This window comes from Coregonus clupeaformis, chromosome 20, assembly GCF_020615455.1.
Source record: "Coregonus clupeaformis isolate EN_2021a chromosome 20, ASM2061545v1, whole genome shotgun sequence".
In the NCBI taxonomy this organism is placed as follows: Eukaryota; Metazoa; Chordata; class Actinopteri; order Salmoniformes; family Salmonidae; genus Coregonus; species Coregonus clupeaformis.
The window spans coordinates 51,805,970-51,828,519 of NC_059211.1; the positions used below are offsets into that span (position 1 = coordinate 51,805,970).

The 22,550-nt window shown below is 42.0% G+C and overlaps 1 protein-coding gene across 3 annotated transcripts in view; it reads right to left on the bottom strand.

The window, feature by feature from the left end:
- ttbk1a (tau tubulin kinase 1a) overlaps positions 1 to 20,869 on the bottom strand; it is a 67,061-nt gene extending 46,192 nt beyond the window's left edge. Inside the window, exons 1-6 of one of the 3 annotated variants that reach the window (XM_045205563.1) lie at positions 20,707 to 20,869; positions 13,706 to 13,864; positions 12,103 to 12,250; positions 9,586 to 9,659; positions 7,253 to 7,393; positions 6,565 to 6,669 (exon numbers count right to left, since the gene is read on the bottom strand). In XM_045205563.1, the coding sequence (XP_045061498.1) occupies positions 6,565 to 6,669; positions 7,253 to 7,393; positions 9,586 to 9,659; positions 12,103 to 12,250; positions 13,706 to 13,813 (576 nt within the window). In that variant the 5' untranslated portion in view covers positions 13,814 to 13,864; positions 20,707 to 20,869. Of the gene's footprint in view, positions 1 to 6,564; positions 6,670 to 7,252; positions 7,406 to 9,585; positions 9,660 to 12,102; positions 12,251 to 13,705; positions 13,865 to 20,706 lie in introns of all 3 variants that reach the window. The other 2 variants (XM_045205562.1, XM_045205561.1) reach the window with 2 other exon arrangements.
- Positions 20,870 to 22,550: the final 1,681 nt, after the last annotated feature.

Consider the following 22,550-nt stretch of genomic DNA (forward strand, 5'->3'; position numbering starts at 1 on the left):
AAGGTCAGAAGTGGGTGTCCTTAGTGTGACCCCTCTGCTATGAGGAGAACAGAAAGCTTGGTGACCACACTCACGTCACTCTGTCACCATGCACGTGACAGCCATGGCGGAGTAAGGATCTGATGGAGAAACGGGTTGGAGCATGCACTTCAAAATCAAATGTCCAAAGGAACTGTAAAAAACAAAACAAAGGCAAGCACTGAAACAAAAGGAATGAATAAATGTAAGGATATGTAACAGAAATAGGCACATATCACATAAAAAAACAGTTAAGGTCCAAATTACACATGGTAATGGCAATAACCTTTTCTATAGGCTTTTATGTAATAGAAACAGAACTATATATACTTAATGAGTTGATAATAAATAATGTCCTTGCTCACCATCAATGGCCACAATTCTGTCTGATTTAAATAAAACAAATTATGCAAATGTGTATCAAATTCCTGTAACAATCACATTCTGGCTTACAACATCACACATTCAGAAAACGTTTCAGTTTGATTTGTGGGAACTGCTGGTGAGTGGGGACCTTACTTTTTTTCAACTGGCTGTTTTCAAGTTTCAAAACACTGCATCCCATTTTATCACCTACTGTAGGTATGCAAGTGGATTGAGTGTTATCCTATCCAAGAGGCATGAAACAGCCTTAATAATACCTATATAATGGTGTTATATAGTTTGTAATAACAGATTATTACAAGTTACAACACCCAAAACATGATAGACATAATACGTATAGGGCTGGTTTCCCAGACACAGATTAGGGCTAGTCTTGAACTAACAAGCACTTTGAATAGTGAATGCGTTTTAGTCTAGAAATAGGCTTAATCTGTTTACACATAGAACTCCCTGAAATGTGGCCTAATCCTGCAGCATTATATACTCAAGATAGTAAACCAGCTTCAATCGAATAAAAATGTGTTAAAGCCATACATTTTGTCATCTGATATGTAAAGTAATTTGTCATTTGAAGGATGCCTCAAGATAAAGCTAACTCTGAAAGCATTTTTTTCCAGCAGCATCTGATATATTAATATGTCAATATATGAATATGAAAACCCCCCAAGAGTTTACAAAACCCATCAACATTTAACACACCCCTAAACCTGCTACTCAGATACTGCATAAAGGACAGAGACATGTTATAGAAAATACATTTGCATGCCAAAATCTCTACATAAATAATATATAATGAGACATTTATTTTCCACTTTTCAGCAGCAGTCATGGAAAACGAGGTTTCTGATAAATGCCTGATGCGTGCCACGACAGGAAAAATAGCTCTGCCATTTAATACCCACAATGATTTATTCAGTTATCAGGGAGGGAAAGTGAGGGAGGATCCCTCTTCATTGCAGAGAGAACACTACAGTATGTAGCAGCTGGTAGGTCCTTCATTGCACAAGCACTGGATGCTAAAGGCTGCGTGCTAACAAATATGCTTTGTGGCTAATGGCTGGGGGCTAACGGCTATGTGCAATCAAATGTGCTTTGTGGCTACTGGCTGGGGGCTAACGGCTGTGTGCTAACAAATATGCTTGATGGCTAATGGCTAAGGGGCTGACATAGTGGCAAGGTGAAGGTCATTTGGACTGGAGAGGCCCCTGACACTTGCTTCCCTGGAAACCTGGCTGTCTAGGGGTAGGAGAGAGGCATACACTGCTAATGGCCAGGGACTGGGGGAAGAGGGAGATAAAGAGAGGGAGGGGAGATGGAATGAGAGAGGGAGAGATAGAGGGAGGAAAGCAGGGGTAAAGAACGAGAGACAGACATGGAAGCGGGGGAAATAAATAAAGCGAGATGGAGAGACAAACAGGGAGGGAGAGAGGTAGACAGAAAGAGGGAGAGGCAAACAGGAGGGAGAGAGGTAGACAGAAAGAGGGAGAGGCAAACAGGAGGGAGAGAGGTAGACAGAAAGAGGGAGAGGCAAACAGGAGGGAGAGAGGTAGACAGAAAGAGGGAGAGGCAAACAGGAGGGGGAGAGGTAGACAGAAAGAGGGAGAGGCAAACAGGAGGGAGAGAGGTAGACAGAAAGAGGGAGAGGCAAACAGGAGGGAGAGAGGTAGACAGAAAGAGGGAGAGGCAAACAGGAGGGAGAGAGGTAGACAGAAAGAGGGAGAGGCAAACAGGAGGGAGAGAGATAGACAGAAAGAGGGAGAGGCAAACAGGAGGGAGAGAGGTAGACAGAAAGAGGGAGAGGCAAACAGGAGGGGGAGAGGTAGACAGAAAGAGGGAGAGGCAAACGGGAGGGAGAGAGATAGACAGAAAGAGGGAGAGGCAAACGGGAGAGAAAAATGGAGGGATAACAACACAGAGAGAGAGAGAGCGAGGGAGAGAGCAAGAGAGGGAGCCAGAGCCTTGCATTCATCACGAATCAATGAGCTGAAGCTGACTCAGCTGTGCTGGCTAGAAGCAGAAAAAAATCAGAGAGCTGGGGGTAGAGGGGGGGAGCGAGAGGCGATGCCTGGGGGCATTGCACACTGACGCATGCAAGCAACTTAAATATTCATCTCACGCTTCTGCACTCACAGAGCTCAGAGAGAGAGAGAGAGGGGGGGCTGCATGAGGACACAGAGTGGTAGAGCCAGAGATATGAAAGGAGAGGAGGGAGGGAGGGAGGGAGGGAGGGAGGGAGGGAGGGAGGGAGGGAGGGAGGGAGGGAGGGAGGGAGGGAGGGAGGGAGGGAGGGAGGGAGGGACGGTGTAGAGGGGTAGAGAGAAATAGAGGAGAGCGAGCAGATAGTGACTGAGTCAAAGAGATGAGAGGAGAGAAAGAAAGAGATGGAGGAGATGAGATTAGGAAAGTAGAGGGAAGGGAGAGCGGTGCCTAAGAGATGGGAGGCAAAAGGAGGCAAAAGGAGGGGAGAGAAATGGAACGAGTGGATGGAAAGGGAGAGGAGCCGAAAGAAAAATGGAGTGGATGAGAGAAATGAAGAAGAGGAAAGAGGGGAAAGGAGAGAAGATAGAAGTTACTTGAGAGAGTCTAGTTAAAAGGAGGGGAGAGGAGAAGAGGAAAGAGGGGAGGGGAGGGGAGGAAAAGGGAGAGAGATAAAGGGGGAGAAGAGTCCAGGGGAGAGGAGGACCAATGCATAAGCAATTGATGAGGGAGAAGAAAGGAGAGGAGGTGAAAGTTCTAGAAGAGATTAAGGGAGATATATGGAGAGAGGGAGAAGTTGGGAGAGGAGAGGAAATGAAAGGATGGAAGTGGAGGAGAAAAGAAGAAAAGGGAAGATCAAAGGGGGGAAGAAGATGCAGTCAATAAGAGGGGATGGGAAAGGAGAAATGGGAGGGGGTAGAGGAGGAATGGGAGGGGGGAGTAATGGGGGAGGGTTACTGTAAGAGTGGACGACTCATACTTGGAGTGCGCTAAAATAAGACAAGACACCACAGACTGAGAGAAAGCACATTGGATACCTCTCTCTGGGATGAAGGTGTGTGTGTGTGTGTGTGTGTGTGTGTGGTGTGTGGTGTGTGGTGTGTGGTGTGTGTGTGCGTGGTGTGTGTGCGTGGTATGTGTGTGTGGTGTGTGTGTGTGTGCATTTGCTTGTGAGAATGTGTTTGTGAGAGAGAGTGAGAGAGAGAGAAAGAGGTAGATAGAGAGCAACACTGAGAAAAAGAGAGAGAGAGAAAAAAAAAGAGATTTGAGTGGTAAGTGAGTGAGGGAAAAGGGAGAGAGAGTGAGGTAGACAGAGAAGGAGAGAGAGAGAAAGGGGGAGGTTAGTCTTTCTTCGGCTTAGTTCCGGTCACATATCCCCTAAAACTTTGATTAGCATGTAAACTAACTACAAAGGCCAGGGATTACTGTGTATGATGTGAATGACAATGGGATGAACGTTTCAATGAACTTCAATGTATCAGTAATAACTCAATATGAAAATGATTTAGAGGCTTTCACTTCACACCCAAATGATTAAATAAGACTTTGATATTCTAAATAAAAAGTGTTTTCTGGGTAATTTAAAAGGCAGATAAAAATAACCATAGCCTGCAGGAAATCGCATACTAAAAAATAAAAGTGTCTGCTAAGTGGCATATCTTACAGTATATATTATACTGTATATTAGCCAAACCATTGACTGGGCACAAATATAACCAATATGATACATCCATTTTTAAGATGTCACTTTGAAGATGTCACTGTACTATCATTAGCTAACGCAACGTAACCGATGTCATAAGCAGTCACTGGCTAATGCATTTTAACTGTCATCTGTTTGATCTTACCAACAGGCTTCCCAGACCCAGATTAAGCCTATTCCTGGACATCAAAGCACTTTCAATGGCGATTGTCCATTGAGCATACATTTTAGTCCGGTAATAGGTTTAATCTGGGCCCGGGAAACCGGTCCTAAGTGCCAGGCATATTGGACAGCTACCCATGTAAACAATGAACAGCAAAACAAGGATTCAGATATTGGACTCCATCTTATCCAGTGTACAATGAATGAGCTCACTTTTGAATAAATTGAACTGCAATGCACCAAACCCAGTGTCTGAATGAAAACAAAACAGTACCAACGATGATAATATAGTCCAGTGATCCTCAAACTTCTGTATTGTAACCCACAACCTAGTCATGGGTCGTGTTCATTATGGAAAACGTTTTAAAATGTTTTGTAACACAAACTGAAAATGTGTGTTTGTTACTGGACAAATCCAGGTAATCCTTCCTTGTTTCAGTCTGTTTTCTTCTGTTTGCTGCCTGATGAGCATGACCCAGTCCTGAGCTAGGAGCTAAGAGGATCTTAAAGCTCAGACACACTGGTAGGATTATCAAACTTTTGCCTGCCGACAGCATAGGCAGTCAATCAATTTTGTGTTCACGCAGCAAAGACCTTGGAAGTCGTCAGCCACTCAACCATGTTAAAATATTACAAATCATTAGGGGGATGTAGCATTGTTTGGCAATGCATATTCGTGCAAAATTGCTTATGGTCTAGAGTCCAATATATCTGCGCTAATCTTGCTATTAAAAAAAAAAAACTACCTAGCAAGATGACGAATAAACAATTGAATTCACTCTCCATAATCCCATACTGCCAGTGCCAGCCCATAACCAAATGTTTAGCTAGCTAGCTAATGTTAGCATATTCGGTAGCTAGCGCAATATAGCTAGATAGCTAAGGACACTGCCCTAACTCGGTAGCTAACACAGGCAGCTGTTTAATGGAAACTAGCTAATACATTGTGATTTTAATTATATATGTCAGTACTAGCTACAGTGGTTAGCTAGCTTGGAGGAAGTATTTAGTGTTGTGTGCATTGCGTCTGTGCACTTAGCTAACTACCATCCCATAGCCTATGAAGTGTGACTGGCTCTTCTGTGGATGTACGGAGAAAATGCACTACTTTTTTCTCATGCTCTTTGATTGGCTCAAAATCAAGTTGTTGCCACTGACGAGCGTTGCGATTCTACAAGTAGAATCGGTAGGTTCGTCGCAACCGGGTCAGCACGCAGCAGGTACCGCTTTTGTTCTAGCAAGAGAAGGAATGGCCTCCTACTGTGATAAGTACCTATCGGCAGTCTATCGGCAGTGAGATTCTTGGTGTGTTACATGCTTTAGGGTGGGTCATGTGACGTCATTGATCCTGACCCACCATTTGGGGAACACTGGGCGCGTTCCAGGTCTTCTTCATTTCTGTCACGCTGCACATCGCAGAACACGGTTATATCGTATTACCATTTCATAAAGAGTCTCAGAGTAGGATGCTAAGGTAGAATCACGTTTGCCTTTTAGATCATAATAAATGGACAGGGGGACCTGATTCTAGATCAGCACTCCTACTCTGAGATGGTTTATAAATACAGGCCCAGATGCTGGAATCCCAGACCTACTAATCTGTGAAGCCTCACCATTGCAATAAAGATGACCTGGAACTTACCCACGAGCTGGACATTATTCTAATAACATCACAATAACATTGAACTGGGTGGCAGGTAGCCTAATGGTTAGAGCGTTGGGCCAGTAACTTAAAGGTTGCTGGTTTAAATCCCCAAGCTGACAAGGCTGTCACGGATGCCGCCGAGGCTGCTCCTCCTCCTTGCTCGGGCAGGCTTCGGCGTTCGTCGTCCCCGGAGTACTAGCTACTACCGTTTGATGTTTTCGATGTTTGTTTTGTCATGTCTAGTTAGTGCACCTGTTTCGTATTCTGTATTGATTATGTCACCTATAAGTTCCCCTATGTTATGTTTGTATTTTGTGTGTTATTGTCCGCTTGTCATGGATGTATAGGTTCGGTACCTTGGCACTTCGTGTTGGTTTTACGCACTTGCGTATTTGTTTCGCCTCTAGTGTATTTTGAGGCCGTTTATTTGGTGTGTACCTTTCGAGGTTATAGTAAAGTCGTTTTGACTTATTCCTCTGTGTCCTGCGTTTGACTCCACCACCGCATCCACATCAGCATTCGTGACAAAGGCTCTGTCGATGTGCCCTTTAGCAAGGCACTTAACCCTAATTGCTCCTATAAGTCGCTCAGGATAAGAATGTCTGCTAAATGACTAAAATGTAAACTAACATTTCGTAGGACAAACCAAAGCAAAGGAACAAAAGAGGATACTTACAGGGCGGACTTCTCCAGTGGTATTGGTGTACTGCCGCGCGAGGCCGAAGTCTAACATGTAACACTTCCTTAAGGTCGAAGGCAGCCTTCCCATGGCGAAGTTTGACTGCAGAGAAAATACATGATTATTCAGTGCATTACATATATGGTCGTGTGGCTCAGTTGGTAAGAGCTACTGTAGCAACACCAAGGAACCATCACTGTGCCATTAGAGCTAGTCAGAAGGGGTTCTTAAGGGGGCATTGTTTGATGAAACATTGGTTATAGGACCATGTAAGATGCCACAGATTGCTGTTGTGCCCTTAAGCAAAGCACTTAACCCCTAACCTGCTCCAGAGTCACTGTTCTGCTGCTCACCCAATGCTGCGTGTCTGGGATTGGGAAGGAAACGAACCGATGGCAAAAAGACACATTTCCGTTTTGATATACAGATGCAGACTTTTTTGCATGTGTCATGGCACAGCACAACATGCCACAGCATTATGGAAGGTTATCAGTGCCAATTCTAAAATGCAATGGTTAAATGGTAAATTGGTAAATTGGAATGCGAAAATGAAATACATTTGCATTTAAGCATTGTATTTTAGAATTAGCACTGATAAACCTTCATAAAGCTTTAGCATGCTGTTCCTTGACACGTGCAACAAAAAAAGTCTGCATCTGTATGTTATGTTATGTATGATACGTACCGGTTTGATATCTCGATGCAGGAAGCCAACAGAGTGGATGGCCTCTATAGACTCCAGGATCTGTTTCCCCAGGCGGAGCGTGGTGCTCATGGTGAAGGTCCCCCGAGGCTGGCTCCTCCTCAGGTCCGCCAAATTGCGTCCCTGCTCCACCCCCCAAAACAAAACAACGCTCTGGGGTGAAGTTCTCTCTAGGTCCAGATCTAGGCTCAGCTTCCCTCCCCCAATCCTAACCTTAACCTTTGTGGGGAAAATACAAATCTGACCCAAAATCAGCATTTAGGGGCAACTTCACCCTATTTCATACCGGTACGGGACACCCAAGCACCTAGCTGTAATCATAGAATTACATATAAAATCCCCATTAATTTCATATATGATGTCTGTGGGCCAAGTAGCCTAGACCTAGTATAAATTCGCCATATCACTTTCAACATGCAATACCTTTTAACATAGGCGGCGCGTGGGTTTTAAGTTTGGGGAAGCTAATTTTCACCATAAACATGCACCTTTATAATAAAGCATTCCATGCATCCTCGCATTTGCAGACTTATGTAAGATAGCCCACTATTCCTAATGTGATGATTAGATTGGATAATCATAATTTAGGCTAATAATATAACTCAATAACTGTTTGCAGAAAAGACTGTTCAATGCAGCGCGAAGAGTAGACAGACCTAGACTACAAACACAAGATTGTATTTTTAAATATTGCGATATGCCTGGCTGGGTCTCTCTGCTTTTCACTGTCAGTCGCAACTCAATAATCATCTATTTGCCGTGCGAGCTGCCCATATTGCGGGCCTATCCAACTATAGACTATGCAATTGAAAACAATCCACAGCTTTAAAAAAAAAAGAAGCTAATGATCCTCTGTGGCCAAATCATGCTTTCTGGTTTGTAGACTATTTTGAATGATTTAATTTATTTCTGTATAGACAGGAGTAAACTAATTAGGCTATATCATTTTGGCAATTTAATTACATTTACTTTAGGGAAAGCTTCCCCTAGCCTTATGGACGCACCGCCTATCCCTTTTAATGCGGCATAAACACAACCAATTATGATGTTTTCATCTGATTGTCAAACAATCACTTAAAAAAGGCGCTCCTGTAGGCTACGTTCATCCACTCACTAAATAATTCCAGGATCCAAACACCAACAGTGCACTGTGCACCCGCAATTTGTTGAATGGAAAGAGACATCAGTTACAAAACACCTACTGTACATGTATTGTAATGACATTCTGCAATTGTCATTAGGCCTACACCTGAACTGATTCGTCCACTGTTGTCCGCGCGCGCCTCTGTCTCGACCGCTCATCTCCTCCTTGGCAAAATGTAAGTCGAACCACAATACAATTTGGAGCGTATACCACCCGGTTGCAAGTCAATTCGCTAACTTTTCATGCGGCTGACATGCAGTAATGTTAAATAATGGTGTAATAGTTTATCGTTTTTGGGCATTTTGTGTTAATTGTGATAGGCTCAGGTTTTACCGGCACGGCGTACCCCCACTAGCCTAGTTATTTTGCAGGGACTCAGTACTGGAACGTACCAGCTTACTTTCCCGCCTTATTAGGGCATGTAATGTTTTAAACCATTTTGCAACGGAAAACTAAAATTAACGTTTCGTATTGGACCAGTTAGTCCAGGTAGTCAGCCCCTGTTTCAGTATGTTTTCTTCCGTTTCATGCCTTATGAGTACGACCCTGAGTTCCAATTTAACTTAATTAATTTAAGAAGTATCAAATGTAATTTAATTGGAACTTGGGCATTGGCTTGGCTAAGTCATCACAGCATATCAACATATGAAGTAAATTCTGTACAGCACAGAGTTGTTTTGTATTCAAAGCTAATTTCAGCCTTGTCAATAAGTCATACAGTATCAAAAGTTTGGTCATGATGGATTTTTACACCCAAGTACCATGACATAACAGCTTTATAGGCTGTGTCTCAATTGACAATGGATTGGATTAAGACAGCCATAGACTCTCCATAAGATACTTTCATATTATAGAAGGAGTGAAATGACATGTACTGGTTGCTAGCATAGCTGACAATGCTATGCTGGATCATGTGACATATGACATTTGCATTATTATCCTTCATCAGTATGTGCTTTGTCAGCCTCTAACCAACCGCTGCTTATGAATAATTTATTCAGTTAATATGGCCTATTTGCAAAGACTTCACATTTCACAATGCCTTATGCAGGCTTGATCAATTGCACTTCTTTAGAAAAACATGTTTTTGTTGAAGTGTGGTCAGATTCTCACAGAATGCTTTTGGGGGATGATGGTCAATCTTTATAAAAAGCAAAGGTCAGCTTCTTACCTGAAGTTGCATGACCACGTAGTTGAATTTGTCATTTCTCCCACAGCCAATAAACTTGCACACATGGTTTTTACCTAAACAAAAAGGAAGGCATATTTTAAGAATCGTAGTTCAAAGACGCAGATGCCAAAATATTCCATATCACTTCAACTTGATGATTGGATTGGTTTTCATTGGTTACACCAGGGAGATGAGAGTGTTGGCAGGGTCTAGGTAAGATCCAATTCAATGCATATTCAGCAGAACCACTCATGTTGACACTCAATGGCTGAAGAACGGATAAAGCAATCTTTTCTTTCCAGGTTTTCTTCTGAAAACATCTGTCTCAGGACTGTTCTTTTCAGAGTTTCTTTCTTTCTCCAGGACCTGGCCTTGTGTTAAATATTCTATAAAAGATAACTTTAGATAAAATATTACCAGACAAATAAAACTGGACAAATTAATGAGCTGGCCAGTCCATGTTTCCTGGTCTTCACAGTTAATCCCAATTAAGGATGATCAGCATAAATCATTGTTATTCATCATGCACCATTAATCTTTTGATGGAGCACCCTGTTAATGTGACTCAGTTAGTACCGAACATTTTGGAATCTCAGACTTTTGAAAAATTCTGATCTCATTGTTTTGGTTGTTTGATATTCCTTGAAAGGTAGAGTCCGTAATATGACATTATCATACACCAAAGGGTGTTGTTCTGCTTACAGTCCTGCTTACAACAACAACAGTATTGGCACCTCCTGATACGGGCATGCTGGGAAGAGACAACAGTAGCAGTCTTGGCAGATTTGAATTTGTTTGTTGTTCTGCCCCGCTACGTTTGATGATGTCACATTGCAGAGTCTTCCTTTAATATGTACATAGCAATATCAACATACACAAACGTTAGCTTCTTCAAAGACATAGTACATGTTGTAAAGCGATCATGTGTCACACGTGTCGCTTTGGGTGACAGTCACACACGGTGACTGACATGTGACAGCTTTCGAGGTTACTTTTTTCCTCATATTGTGATGATGACTCATAGCTAAAGTGAGTCACTTGTTACCCTGGCACATTGACATGCATACTCCAGGAGGAGAGAGTTGCTCTCCTTCTATGTGCCACGTGATCGCCATCACGTTTAACACATTACTGCTGCCCCACCCAACATGCAAAAACATGCTGTGAGTCACAACAGTTCATCTACATAAAAACATATAGAGGGCCTGTTATCGCAGAATGAAAGGCACAGTCTAAGCCAAAAGATTTGCTCTAGTTTGTTAACTGTTTTGGAAATGCTGTTGGGACCATGCAATCAAGCATCAATAAAGTGCTGATAGGATGCATGTTTGGCTTTAAGGGCACAATAGTAAAATATTTGATTGTTGGGACCTCTCTACTTCCTACCGATGTACGTATAACCATTTATAAAGGCCTTTTTATCATGAGTGGAGTATTTTTCACTCCAGCTATGTCATAATGGCCTTGTAGACATTTTACCTACACTGAATTTCAAGGAGATCAAAGGCCCCTTAATCAATAACAACATGAGCAATGGATGTGGAGTAGTTTAGTAGGTTACCTATTGATTCATTAGGTCTAAGCTATTCTTAGCCAGTCTTCCGTGAAGCTACTATGGGTGTAGTAAGCGAGTGAGACATCTGTTTCCACATTTGCTTGAACCTCGAGCAAAAGATTCAAGGGCCATAATTCAAGCTGCACACCAAAATGCAAAAAGCGAAACAGATATGCTTAAATAGTGCATCGGTGACCCACTAAATAAGGCCAGGCGGAAGAGAAGGCTCCATTAAATAAGCTTAGTGCAAGGCAGGCTGAGCCATTGAAGCTCACCCTAGCCACTTGGACTAAAGCTCTATTCAAAGTCCACAGCCACCTAGTCCCAATAGTCTGGCGGCCCATTATTACATATAGACTGCATGGCTCTGCAGCTTTTAACTCTGTAGGATGCTTAAGGGTGGTCATGACAATGTGAGAGGAAATGCTGCTTCCTTTTGCGTCACTCTCTGACAGGATGTCTCAAAGGACACCCAAAGCAGTAACACTTTACCTGGTTCTACTGTCCCAAAACCTATGTTGTGCTGTCATGAGAAGAGGTGGTTACGCTTTTCACTAGACTGTCATGAGCATGACATAGCAGATTTTATAACCAATCATAAGTGCAGTCTTAAGCATTATTTATGTAACACATATTTATCTTACACAGGAAAGACAAATGTTCTTACTTGACTATGTACTGTAGCTGACTGAAACTTTATATATTTGTCTGTGACTACATCACAAAGTATATTGACACATGGTGTCAGCGGTGGAATCTGGGTTCAAGTCAAGTGACATCAACAAAGAATGCCATTTACTGTAAGAATGACAAGTAAAGGAAGTGGCTGAGCAGCACAGACACCTTCATACTCATTGAATAAGCAGAACGGTAAACACAAAATGGCCGCCGCAGTGGCACTGCCAGGCTCATTGACAAAACTTGCAGAAAGGCCCAAAATGGCCGCTGCAGTGGGCCCTTACCCTGCAGTTTCTTCAGGACTGCCACCTCCATCTTCAGGACCTGTTTGGGCTGCTGGGCCGACTCCACCTTTAATGCCACGTTCTCCCGCGTCAACAGGTCCAGCGCTTCATAGATCTCCCCGAAACCTCCCCCTCCGATTTTCTTTAGCTAGAAAGGTGTCGAGGATAAAAAGCGTATCAAACAACAATCTTCTAGTGCTGTTAGAATGCTGGCTTGTACTGTCCTAATCAAAAATAAGCTCAACTTAACAAACCCTTTCGCATGAGGAACACTAGTTTTGATGGAAGAGTACAGAGAGGTTAGCCTGGTCCCAGATCTGTTTGTGCTGTCTTGCTAACTGCTATGGTCATTGTCATTGTTTGGCATGACAACGACCAAAATGAGTTGGCAAGACAGCACAAACTGATCTGGGACCAAGCGATAGAGAGGTGTGTCTTATTGATCAAACAGTAATTGAGTGAATTCATTTTTGCTGAGTGACTAGATAGTTGCCCTCCTTCGTCCCACCCCTCTTTCTCCAGCCTCACTTCCTCAACTCCTCTATTGCCTTTTTTATTTCTTTCACCAAGTACTTAAGTGCTTTGAACAACCCTATTATAGTTTATGGCTTGATCATGACAGCCAAGTGCCGAAGACAAATATTGACCAGCCATGTGCAAACACCCTCTACTTTTTTCCTCAGCTCTTTGGCAGAGGGATCTGTCGATCCGTGATTGGTTCTGACAGGGTCGTCCAAGTGATCACCGTCAGAAGCACAGTAATTGTGGCTGTTACGCAATCACTTCCTTACTTCAGTGGGCCGAATGAGTGGAGCTGCGTATAAGATACCACCATTAAAGGCACATTTCACCCCCAAAAAAACATTTTGTCCAATGATTTAACACCCCAAAAGCAGTATTGAGTCAATTCTACATTCTGTTCTGTAGATCCAAGAGTAGAGTAGTACTCCTGAGTGGCGCAGTGGTCTAAGGCACTGCATCACAGTGCTAACTGTGCCACTAGAGATCCTGGTTCGAATCCAGGCTCTGTCGCAGCTGGCCACGACCGGGAGACTCATGGGCGGCGCACAATTGGCCCAGGGTAGGGGAGGGAATGGCCGGCAGGGATGTAGCTCAGTTGATAGAGCATGGCGTTTGCAACGCCAGGGTTGTGGGTTCGTTTCCCACGGGGGGCCAGTATAAAAAAATAATAATATGTATTCACTAACTGTAAGTCGCTCTGGATAAGAGCGTCTGCTAAATGACTAAAATGTAGAGTTAAGGACAAAATCTCGTGGTCCCAAATGACTAGGAATAAATTAATTAGTTATCATCTTTCCCATTCAGGCTGGATGGAGGCCTCTGTAATCTGCTTGATTTAAAGGTATGAAAAACCTGACAAACTGATTTTATATTTATTTGCTCAACTTCAAGGTATGAAAACACAGATCTTCGAGTACAATATCCCTTTAATTCTGGTGAGACACGGAGAACATTGGTGATGGGGAGTCAAATCTGTGTGTGTGAAGGTAACCTTGTACTTAGCCCCTTAGGGATATACTGATATAGAGAGACTATACACCAAGACAAAACCACCACTAGATCTACTATGTAGAGTACTCACCACTTTCCATCGGTCCTTGACCAAGCAGTTAGGCGGCAGTATGTCTGCCGTCTCCCCAGTCCCATTCATGTTGGCGTGGTCCTGGAGGGCTGGCACTAGGCACTGCATCTGCCAGCCCGACAGAATGCGAGCAGCACCCAACTTAAACGAGCCATTTTTCTGGAAAAGGATATTCAATAGGACATAAGTCAGTCGTATTCCCTTTCTTTTAACCCAATACCCAAGACCAGGCATCACACAGCGCACTCAAAGCAAAAGGCATAAGTCAGGCTTGTCTTATAAAGCCATTCGTTTTGTTAGCTCGGGCCAAAGTGGAGGAGAAAACAAAATGGTATTTGCCGTTGTCCGTGCAAATACCATGGTCATACAGAAAGCTTGCTGGTATTGACGGTTGTAGTTTGACATCTAGATTGTCTTGAAAGAACAAGGGGGACAGACAGTACATACTCTGCATTTCTTGCCTCAAGTGAACAATGGGAAATAAGGCCTTAGGTATACTGTTTGTTGGAGGTACATCAACTACAGCAACTACATCTGTCCATGGATGTTAAATGTCCTTCATATCTGAATAACATCAAGCCCAATAAGGAGATGCACTTTCCTTAGGATGTGGCCAAGTCAAATTTCAAATTACTTTGGGCACTTGAAGCACAGTCCATCACACTCTGCTTGAGCGCAAAGTTAAGAGTTTTGTAAAAAAGCTTGATTATGTAACAATGTATTCCAACAGTGTACCTACAATATATGTAATTCGTATGTGATACATGGTTTTAGTGACACCTACTATAAAGCGGGATCATAACCATTCTCATAGTCTTGAACACTGCTGTACAACAACAAATTGACAATAGATCTATGTAATGAATAGTAATGGAAATATTATTTGGCCTCAAATCTTCTGGTTGTAAACTAATTTTTTGGGGTTAAGAAGACGTCATATAACTGATCTCTGTTACAATCAGGTAAAGACGTCCTCTTCATGACGAGATCAAGGCATCACCAGATAACCAGATTTCGTTGCTAAAAAGACTTAAGCAAAACTTCATTATATAACCACTATACAAGCTGACCATGACATCATTGCAACCAGTTTTGCCCGATGAGAAAGACATTTCTTAAATGTGACTTTATAAAACAATATCTGACATATCAAATATGTTTTTACATTGCAATCTGGTCAATCGCTGTTAGCCCTCTAAACTATTACAGACAGTATATGTATTGGGTTCGAACCGATATCTATCAACTTTTATTTTCTAGATGCTTATGATTATTATTGGTAAACAATATCTGGATTAGAGTGATGCATGTAAGTAGGTTAGTACCAAAACCATGCTATTCTGCATGCAGGGCCATGGACCATTAGTTATGCATGCACAGCTCAGCTCCATTGGGGGGGGGGGGTTACTTAGTCATGCCTAGGCTGATGCCAGTAGAGAGACTGTGTACATTATGTAGCAGATTAGTCAGCTACAACACATACAATAGGTTTAGACAGAGGGTGTGAGCCTATGAGGGTGGTATTGCCAGTGCTTATGGCTTTGAAGCAAGGTTTGTCAATACACCTGGGTCGGTTCCCAACATTTGCATTGCTACGCCGGGAAGCGTGTGAATGGATGCTGTGTCATTGAACGTCAACGTGCCAATAACTGGAAAATTATGTTGTCATGGTTGTTATTTCAAGCACTCTCTTAGCACAGCAAGATTACAGGCCGGTAACACTGCAAATGTAGCAAGACCTGGGTCATGTTCAGTAGGCAAATGTTGTGGAACCTTGCAGATAGAAATGTCATGAATAAAGCTTACGTGACTCCTTATTCTACATGCAAGAGGTGCATGTTCGTTCTACGTAACATTTTCTATCTGAATGTCCCATAAACATTGTACCATGCTGAATGCGGCCCTAGTGCTCTCATCAGACTTGCTCTAAAACCCACAAGAGCAGGCAATATTGTAAGAAGTTCAAGTGAATGTAGGACCAGGTAGAAGTACTGAATTGAACCAGTAAGCATTCAGAGTTCTAGAACGGGGCAGAAAGGTGTTCAGGGAGCATTTCCTCACTTAGCGTCCTCTACACAACCTCCATATTAACTCCCACACACTACAGCCATGGAATTGGAATTAATATTTTACTTTAACCTTAAATCATTAAAGGGATCGTTCACCCAATTTACAAAACATATTGGTTTCCTTGTCCATAGACTGCTTAAAGGGTAAGGAAATTAATGTGTCATTTTGTAATTTGGGTGAACTATCCCTTTAAGCTTATTTTATACTTTCATAAGTATGACTGAATAATAATTAATCAATCGAGAAAATTGCTGATTAGCAGTTATAGTGACTGCTCATCATGATGCCACCCTATAAGTTCGTTAAAAGTAGGCTTCATGTTGTATGGTTTAAGATAATATATAATCTATTATAATATTATGGCCATCTTGCCAGGTGTTATGACAGATTCTGCTCATGTAGGGAAACACTGCAAGCCTGTTCCCCCCTTTGGGTGTATAATAATAATCTTGGAAAAGGAAAATCATAGTAGCATCACCATAGTCTCATTTTCACAGGGCTGTGATAGGTCAGGGTACAGTTGCCATAGCGAAAAGCTAAACATAGGGGCAGTGCATCAGTGAGGATAGTGAGCGACTTGATAGACTCCTTTCAATAATAACACACAACTAAATGTGTATTTGCTGTCCTATACTATCAATAGTGTGAGGGGATCTACTTTGCGAAAAACCAAGGGTTTGCATTCAAGTTTCCCAGAACGATGAAGCGAAATCATGAAATTTCCTTGAAATCCGCGAAGGAAGCCGCGACAGCCATTTTGTGTTCAAACTGGTGGGTAAAAGTGCAGCCGCATTTCCAAGGGAACTTTGAAGAACACATTAACCTCTCACCATATTTACAACCTCTTCAAAAACCTTACGTCTGAGAAAAAAATCCTGAACTTGGCCAATTTAGTCGATGCCAAAACCCTCCTTTGTTAGCCTACAAGCCAAAAAAAATAAAAAAATACAAAGAGGTTTGTTACAACTGCCTCCACAACGAAAGCAATGATGATTAGATATTTAGATAAATAATTATATATAAAAACAAATATTTATGAGAATGCCAGTTTAATTTGAATGAGTAGACAATGAAATTATGACAAATAATACTATAATGGACAACAATACACACAAACAATACAATGCAATCATTTAGCATAACATCCATATAAGACGATGATTAGAACTATGAGATATACTGTATATAGCAATGGACAGTTGAAAATTAAAAGAAAAAAACATTTAAAAAAATATTACAATCTATTAATGACATCTATTTTAACAATCTATTAATTACTTTACAGGTCCCAGATCTATATTTGGCAGTATAAATGTTGTAAATAGGGCTTGATCCAAGCCACTGTTGAACCTGTATCATTAAATGTAACATTGGCAAGTAAAAAGTTGGAACAATTACACAATTAGACAAATATTTAGCCATACTCTTAAACACAAACTGTAATAGTATTATGTTTCTATTGAGTTTAATTAATACTGCTTGATGGGCTATAAGCCAATGAACACTACACTGAGTGTGCGCTATAACTCCGTAGACCTATCTGCTACAAAGGCAACTGACTGTTCAACATTCGCAAATTACAGGCAGAGAGAGAGTTTGAGTTAGTAAATAACCTATTTTTTTAAACTAATGGGCCTAACTGACGCTTTAAATATGGTTACATACATGGCTATAGCCCTATCACACAATAATTAAACACAATTTTTTATTCAATTTCTGGACAACATTTCTGTCCATTTAGGGCACCCCTTATGGCTCAAGAACAGCCACAGAGGCAGAAGTCATACAGTTACTTTTTCCACATTTTGTTACGTTACAGCCTTATTCTAAAATGGATTAAATTGTTTGTTTTCTTCATCAATCTACACACAATACCCCATAATGACAAAGCAAAAACAGGTTTAGACATTTTTGCTCATTTATAAAAAAATATATAACTTAAATATCACATTTACATAAGTATTCAGACCCTTTACACATGACTTTGTTGAAGCACTTTTGGCAGCGATTACAGCTTCGAGTCTTCATGGGTATGACACTACAAGCTTGGCACACCTGTATTTGGGAAGTTTCTCCCATTCTTCTCTGCAGATCCTCTCAAGCGCTGTCAGGTTGGATGGGGAGCATCGCTGCACAGCTATTTTCAGGTCTCTTCAGAGATGCTCGATCGGGTTCAAGTCAGGGCTCTGGCTGGGCCACTCAAGGACATTCAGAGACTTGTCCTGAAGCCACTCCTGCGTTGTCTTGGCTGTGTGCTTAGGGTTGTTGTCTTGTTGGAAGGTGAACCTTCGCCCCCAGTCTGAGGTCCTGAGCAGGTTTTCATCAAGGATCTCTCTGTACTTTGATCCGTTCATCTTTCCCTCGATCCTGACTAGTCTCCCAGTACCTGCCGCTGAAAAACATCCCCACAGCATGATGCTGCCACCACCGTGCTTCACCGTAGGGATAGTGCCAGGTTTCCTCCAGACGTGACGCTTGGCATTCATACACAAAACAATAATAATGTATGCACGCATGACTGTAAGTCGCTTTGGATAAAAGTGTCTGCTAAATGGCATATTATATTATTATTCAGGCCAAAAAGTTTAATCTTGGTTTTATCAGACCAGAGAACCTTGTTATTCATGGTCTGAGAGTCCTTTAGGTGCCTTTATGCAAACTCCTAGCGGGATGTCAATCGCCTTTTACTGAGGAGAGGCTTCCGTCTGGCCACTCTACCATAAAGGCCTGATTGGTGGAGTGCTGCAGAGATGGTTGTCCTTCTGGAAGGTTCTCCCATCTCCACAGAGGAACTCTGGAGCTCTGTCAGAGTGACCATCGGGTTCTTGGTCACCTCCCTGACCAAGGCCTTCTCCCCCAATTGCTCAGTTTGGCTGGTCGGCCAGCTCTAAGAAGAGTCTTGGTGGTTCCAAACTTCTTCCATTTAAGAATGATGGAGGACACTGTGTTCTTCGGGACATTCAATGCTGCAGAAATGTTTTGGTACCCTTCCCCAAACCTGTGCCTCGACACAATCCTGTCTACGGACAATTTCTTTGACCTCATGGCTTGGTTTTTGCTCTGACACACTTTCAACTGTGGGACCTTATATAGACAGGTGTGTGCCTTTCCAAATCATGTCCAATCAATTGAATTTACCACAGGTGCACTCCAATCAAGTTGTAGAAACAAAGGATCTGAATACTTATGTAAATAAAGTATTTCTGTTTCTATTTGCAAACATTTCTAAAAACCTGTTTTCGCTTAGTCATTATGGGGTATTGTGTGTAGATTGATGAGGACATTTCTTTTATTTTATCCATTTTAGAATAAGGTTGTAAGGTAACAAAATTTGGAAAAGGTCAAGGGGTCTGGATACTTTCCGAATGCACTGTATATAGCCTCTTTAATAAAGCACCCAGCAAGTCCCATTCATGCCCGATAGGCCTTGGCCTACTGATATCTACATTAGGTGAAAGTTATTAGCCAAACTGAGATGTCATGTCATGAAGAATATTACCTGGCGCAGAGACGGCACGTTAGTCTTTTTTCCGTCTTTTTGGAATCTTCATTTGGGATTTTAAGGTGGTAGAAGACTTCCTCTGACAAACAGTAGCCCTACTGCTACCGCTATGCACTCAATAATAGCATCATTTTCCCATGTATGACCAAATCCATTGCGAGAACTTTTGAAAGGTCCATATCTACTCCGATATCCGACGCTAAAATGAAACGTACTCCTATGCATTTAGCTGGCAATTATCCCAAGCGAAACCTCCAATAAATTAAATCAAACATATGATTTTTAAAAATTGTGTATTGGCCTAACACTAAAAAAAGATTTGCATTTTTCTACATTAGGTTGTCAAGTTGTTTAAACTAGAATAATATCCCATTTATTCGACAAACGTGTCAGGCAAGCAGATTCCTATGATTACAAACTGCAGTGTACAGGTGTAGGCTTTGCATGAATGCACAATTAAAATACATTGTCGACGACTAAAATCCAGGTAGGCAGTGGGTCCAATTCCGATAAACTAGTCCGATATAATGCTTTGTCTTAATAATTTATGTCTCAGTTTAAAATACGGTTTATTGCTCTGCAACGCCACGGCTCTCGGTCCATCCCACTCCACTGTTTTTGTCCGCACTGCAGCGTGGACTCATGCTTGACAAGAGACCCACCTATTACTACCGTCTTTATGGCGACAGGTGGCGCACGACACCCCATAAAGATTCTCACAAAGCTTGTCCCACCTTACAAATATTCTACCCCAATAACAGTCCGTTTCTTCTCCTCGCACGTAATGGACAGAGAGTTTGCAATTGGACGTCAGCCTTTCTAATCATACAATAATAGTGCATATTTTAATGGAATTGTTTGATATAGGTAGACCTACCATTAAGAAACATAATACCGAATGCAATTTAGCATAAATGAGAGCAAAAACACGGGACTACAATTCCCAACGTGAACCAATCACTGGAAAAGGCCAGCGCTGAACCTTATCATACTAAAATACGCACAATAACAGATATGTGGTCCTCTGTAGTTCAATTGGTAGAGCATGGCGCTTGTAACGCCAGGGTAGTGGGTTCGATCGCCGGGACCACCCATATGTAAAAATGTATGCACACATGACTGTAAGTCGCTTTGGATAAAAGCGTCTGCTAAATGGCATATCATTTATCATATCATAAGTCTATAATAGTCGATTGGCACTAATGGATTGGGATCAAACTGTATTGCTATATTTTAACTACATTCCACGGCCATTAGTACATTCTACTGCAACTCAAATCCAAATTCCAAATTTCTATTCATTAAGACATTATAATTCCTTACATCAGCCACCTGGGCCTTCCGTGCACAAACATACAGCGATATTTGCATAACCCTTCAAAACTGGGGGATGGGAATAGCAATAAGATAGTAAAGCTTTTCTTCTTACCTAATTCTCTTTAGCCGTGATGACATGAAAGCATTGAGGACTTTGAAGAGGCGCATTGCTTCGCCTCTACGGTCAAAACCATTTCAGGAGGTTCGCCCCACGTACCACCATTTCTACGGCAGCATCCTCCTCCCTGCCTATATTCGCGTGCTCAGCATCAGCATCATTTAGCAACCACAACGCTGTTCCTCTGTGCTTTCCTCAGAGCGTTGTGTATAGCCTACACGGCACATACCGCCGCCTACTGGCGGAGAAGAACATTTGAGATATGGACGCACAATTAGGCCTATAATTATGTTTTGAAAAAATAAACATGGTGACTTAAAAGTTAGTGAGGATGACGGATGAAAATGATTTTGAGCAAAACGTTTTAGGTGGATTGTTTTTATTTGTATTTATTTTATAAATAGCCCTATCTATATAATTTTGGGAGTTCTTAAAGTAATTTCGAGGAGGACCTTTCTCCCACAGACATTTCAGTATAGGCTTGACTGAGTATACAGCAGTCTAAAATAGTATTACAGTAGTTTTAACAAGTGACAGGGCTGTCCAAGGTACCTCTCAACCCGCCTGCACATAGGCTGTGCTGTGCAGAGCCTTTTGTAGGCTGAACACTCTTGCTTTCAGTGCTTGTGAGTGCAGTTTATGTCAGACAATTGGAAAAGGAAAGCTGTTCTGGGCTTCATGTACTCACTATTGGGAGACTTAATGTTAATGTGCAAGAATGGAGGTGTGTGTACCTCACAATTCAATAGGCTTTATTTGTCACACCCTGATCTGTTTCACCTGTATTTATGATTGTCTCCACCCCCCTCCAGGTGTCGCCCATCTTCCCCATTATCCCCAGTGTATTTATACCTGTGTTCTCTGTTTGTCTGTTGCCAGTTTGTTTTGTTCCATCAAGCAGACCAGTGGTTTTCCCCTTGCGCCTGGCTTTCTCAAGTTCCTGTTTTGACCATTATGCCTGCCCTGTCCCTGCCTGCTGTTCTGTACCTTGTCACACCACCCTGGATTATTGACCTCTGCCTGCCCTGACCCTGAGACTGCCTGCCGTTCTGTACCTTTTGGACTCTGATCTGGATTACTGACCTCTGCCTGCCCTTGACCTGTCGTTTGCCTGCCCCCTGTTTTCTTTAATGAACTTTTGTTACTGCAACACTGTCTGCATCTGGCTCTTCTCCTGAAACGTGAAATTATTAGTATGGAAAGATCAAGCACTTACATTGTCAAAGCAAACATACAGGAAAATATCAAGATGATCCAATAATAATAATAATAATAATAAAATAAATACCTGTCTTCAACAAAGGCCCTCTTCATCTCAATGATTAATGGGGTGTCATCATGAAATGCTATAAGGTGTTTTCAGCTTTGCTTGAAGGGGGCTATCATTGAGATGGTTTGGATCTCGTTTTCACACATGATGGTAGTTGCAGCTTTGAGAGGTGCCATCACCTTCATGATTTCTTCTGCATTGCTTAAGACCTTCTCAGTAAGACTGCTCACGTCATCCCCTTTTCTGAGCTCTCTTGACATGAGTGTGGCAAAAACAACAGGTTGTCGCTCCAGGAAACATTCAAGCATATCGTAGGAGATGTTCCAGCAGGTGGTCACATCTTAGATTATCTTGTGGGATGGCAAGGCAAGTAGTTTCTGCTTCTCCCGATGGATTTTAGTTGCTGTTGTGTTGTGATGGAAAAAAACACCTTCCTCACTCTTGCCAGTAATCTCTGTACATTATTCACGTTACTCAGGGCTTTCTGGGAGGTCCGATTTAGGGTCATCTAGATTTAGGATAATCTGGGCCTCAACTACAGCAACAATCAAGTTAGCGGCATTGTCCT